The sequence below is a fragment of the Emiliania huxleyi genome, assembly GCF_000372725.1.
Source record: "Emiliania huxleyi CCMP1516 unplaced genomic scaffold EMIHUscaffold_1084, whole genome shotgun sequence".
NCBI lineage: Eukaryota > Haptophyta > Isochrysidales > Noelaerhabdaceae > Emiliania > Emiliania huxleyi.
The window spans coordinates 2,588-5,399 of NW_005201888.1; the positions used below are offsets into that span (position 1 = coordinate 2,588).

Sequence of the window (2,812 nt, forward strand, 5' to 3'; positions counted from 1 at the left end):
AAGGAACAGCATAAAACTACAAGTGAAGCCCATACAAGAGCTAAGTACTTGGATAGGGGTAGAAACCATGAAATAATCTGTCGAGTAAGAGCTATGCGGAAGAAATGATTATTCACAATCAGACTAACACATATAAAAGAATCCTAAGCATATACAGCTGAAGAAAGGTAGCGACAACAACTGAAAGCAATAATCTAATAGCAATTTAATGCGATCAAGGATCACAAGCGTACTTTCCAGGCTATCAGCTCACCACCTCGCCTTCTCTGTCGCTCTCCTGGCCCAGGCCCATCAGTATCAGGTCTGAGCTGTCCCAAACCGCACTTACCTCGGGTCTTCAAGCTCACACCGGCTCGTGATGCCACGGAGAGGGCTCCGAGATTGTCCCCGGTGGACCCCATCCGAGCCGATTGCGAGGGCATTACGGAGGTCATTATCGGCGCCACCGACCGTGAAATGTCCCGACCCACAGCCCTCATGCACTAGGCTCATGGATGCAGTCATAATATGTAGGCCTTGTCTCCCGAAGTTTGGAGCAATAGCCGCAAATAGTACTTTTTGGCACTTCATCGCGACACGTCCAGGTGCCGACAAAGCGGCTTCCCAGCTCACCACCTCGCCTTCTCTGTCGCTCTCCTGGCCCAGGCCCATCAGCAGCAAGTCTGAGCCGTCCCAAACCGCACTTATCTTGGGTGATGAAGCTCACTCTGGCTCATACCACGGCTCTGCAGCCTCACACACGCCCGTTTCAGCCACAGACACCGCCGGCACGCACTCCCACTTCACACACGCTCAAGCACAACCCCATCAAAGCACATCCCTGCTCAGAATGGGCAAGGGCTACCACCTGGTGACCCTGGTAGCCTCTGGCTCGCCACTGCACTCGGCTCCTCTGCAGCGGTCTCGGCTCTCGCCACGACAGCACGCCGACGGCAAGCTTTGACGCCCGTCTGGTGGACCTGCTGTGGCCACAGCCGCCCCTGACATGCATCTCGCACCATGACTCGACACCGGGCCCGCTCAGCTTGGTCGTGGCGGCGTGTGTGAAGGATGCGCGGCCGAGCCGCTGGCTGGCGCCGCTTGAGCGTCCGAGATGGCCGCAGCAGAGGCCACGCGTCGCGCCGCCGGCCAATCCCAGCCTCTCGGCGGTCGAGTTGGTCGAGCTGGCGGGGCCGGCGAAGATTTCGGGGACGTGACCACAACTCGGGCAGCGACAGCGCGCTTGAGCTTAGCTTGTCCGACACCCCTCAAAATCGGGGTCTTTTCAATAGGGCCCACCTTGGCCTTTAAGACACAAGCCTCTCCCACGCGCCTCTGCTCGCATACACTCACCCATTGAATTGTCACTGCCCGTGAGTGCGAGATAGGGTTAGCAGTAGGCAGCTAGCCCGTGAGGAGAGCGTCCATAGACACCTCACTAGACCCCACACACGGTCTCGTCCGTGCCTCGCCGGCCGGCGAGATTGCTAGAGGTGGAGCAAGCTGCTCTAGCCTCGCATGTTACTCCTGTCGTCTGTGTTTGAGTTGTGCCCTTGTTTGTGCCCTTGGCACCGTGGAGTGCTGGGGGGGGCGACAGGGAGGATGTGGCCCTGAGTTATGTGTACGCCAACTCAGGGTGTGTGGCAGCCAGCTGGCTGTGTGTCTTGTGAGCTTGTTTGTGTCTGAGACGAATCGCAATCGGAAACGAATCGGAACCCGACACACCGCCGTTCAGACGAGGAATCGAGCGAGGCGTTGAATAGGAAAGGAGAGGGACACCGCCGTTCAGACAAGAAATCGAGCCGACACCGCCGTTCAGACAAGAAATCGCTGAGCAGCCGCCGAACTCGACCTGGCAGACCATCCATGCACTCCGCCGCCGGCATGTCAAGCAGTCTCCCGCCGACTCCTGTCGACTCCCGCGCGAAGCTGTGTGGAGTGGGCAAGGAAAAGAAAATTTTCGCACCTTTTATCGTATCGATTGAAACAAAGAGTCGAGTCTTGAAGAGAGATACGGAAAAAACAAATCGGTCGGGGGGTCGAAATTTCCATGCTAACCTGTCTGGTGTCGGCTGCGCTGTCGCCCTCGCTCTCCCGAGGTTTTCCTTCGATCCTTCGCGGCGGCGGTCCACGCATGATGTTCAACATGTTCACTGAGCCCAAGCTCATCGAGCCGGAGAAGGCACTGCCTGGTCGCGAGGCGTGCGCTTCTCCCGCCTCCGCCGAATACACACACATATCACCACGTGCTATTACACACCCACGCCGGCGCGTGACCGCGCCGGTTGTAAGCGGCGGCCAGTTGGTCGCAGACCACCTCCCGGACACAATATGGTCTTGAGAATGGCGGCTTCCTGGGTGCCGCAGGCGCCGATGCGGGTTTCCGACCGCCATGCTGTCCTCGGGAGCAAGATGAAGGGCCCCTGGCCCGCGGGGTACAAGGTGGCTGTGTTTGCCAACGGCTGCTTCTGGGGCTCCGAGAAGGGCATCTGGCGGCTGCCCGGCGACGGCATTTACACGACAGCGGTTGGCGCCACCTAGATGCCCACGCGAGAGGAGAGGCGGAGAGGAGGAGAGAGGGCGGAGGCGACGCCTCGCCTCGCCGCGGCGCAGGTTGGGTACGCCGCGGGCTTCACGCCCAACCCGACGTACGAGGAGGCATGCTCCGGCAGGACGGGCCACACGGAGGCGGTGCAGGTCGTCTTCGACCCGGAGAAGGTCACCGCCGCCTTCCCCACCACCCCTTTCCTGCGCCTCCATCGCCACCGCCACCCTCCCCACCGGCTCCGAGCACTCCCCGAGTCCTCCCCGAGTCCTCCCCTAGGTGTCGTTT

At 60.0% G+C, this 2,812-nt stretch overlaps 1 protein-coding gene across 1 annotated transcript in view; it reads left to right on the forward strand.

The window, feature by feature from the left end:
• Positions 1-2,113: 2,113 nt before the first annotated feature.
• The window catches only part of EMIHUDRAFT_251350 (methionine sulfoxide reductase), a gene marked incomplete at both ends in the record, with an annotated part of 1,103 nt that continues 404 nt past the window's right edge, over positions 2,114-2,812 (forward strand). The window contains 3 exons of the mRNA XM_005792279.1: positions 2,114-2,181; positions 2,292-2,505; positions 2,593-2,697. Of these exons, the coding sequence (XP_005792336.1) occupies positions 2,114-2,181; positions 2,292-2,505; positions 2,593-2,697 (387 nt within the window). The remainder of the gene's footprint in view (positions 2,182-2,291; positions 2,506-2,592; positions 2,698-2,812) is intronic.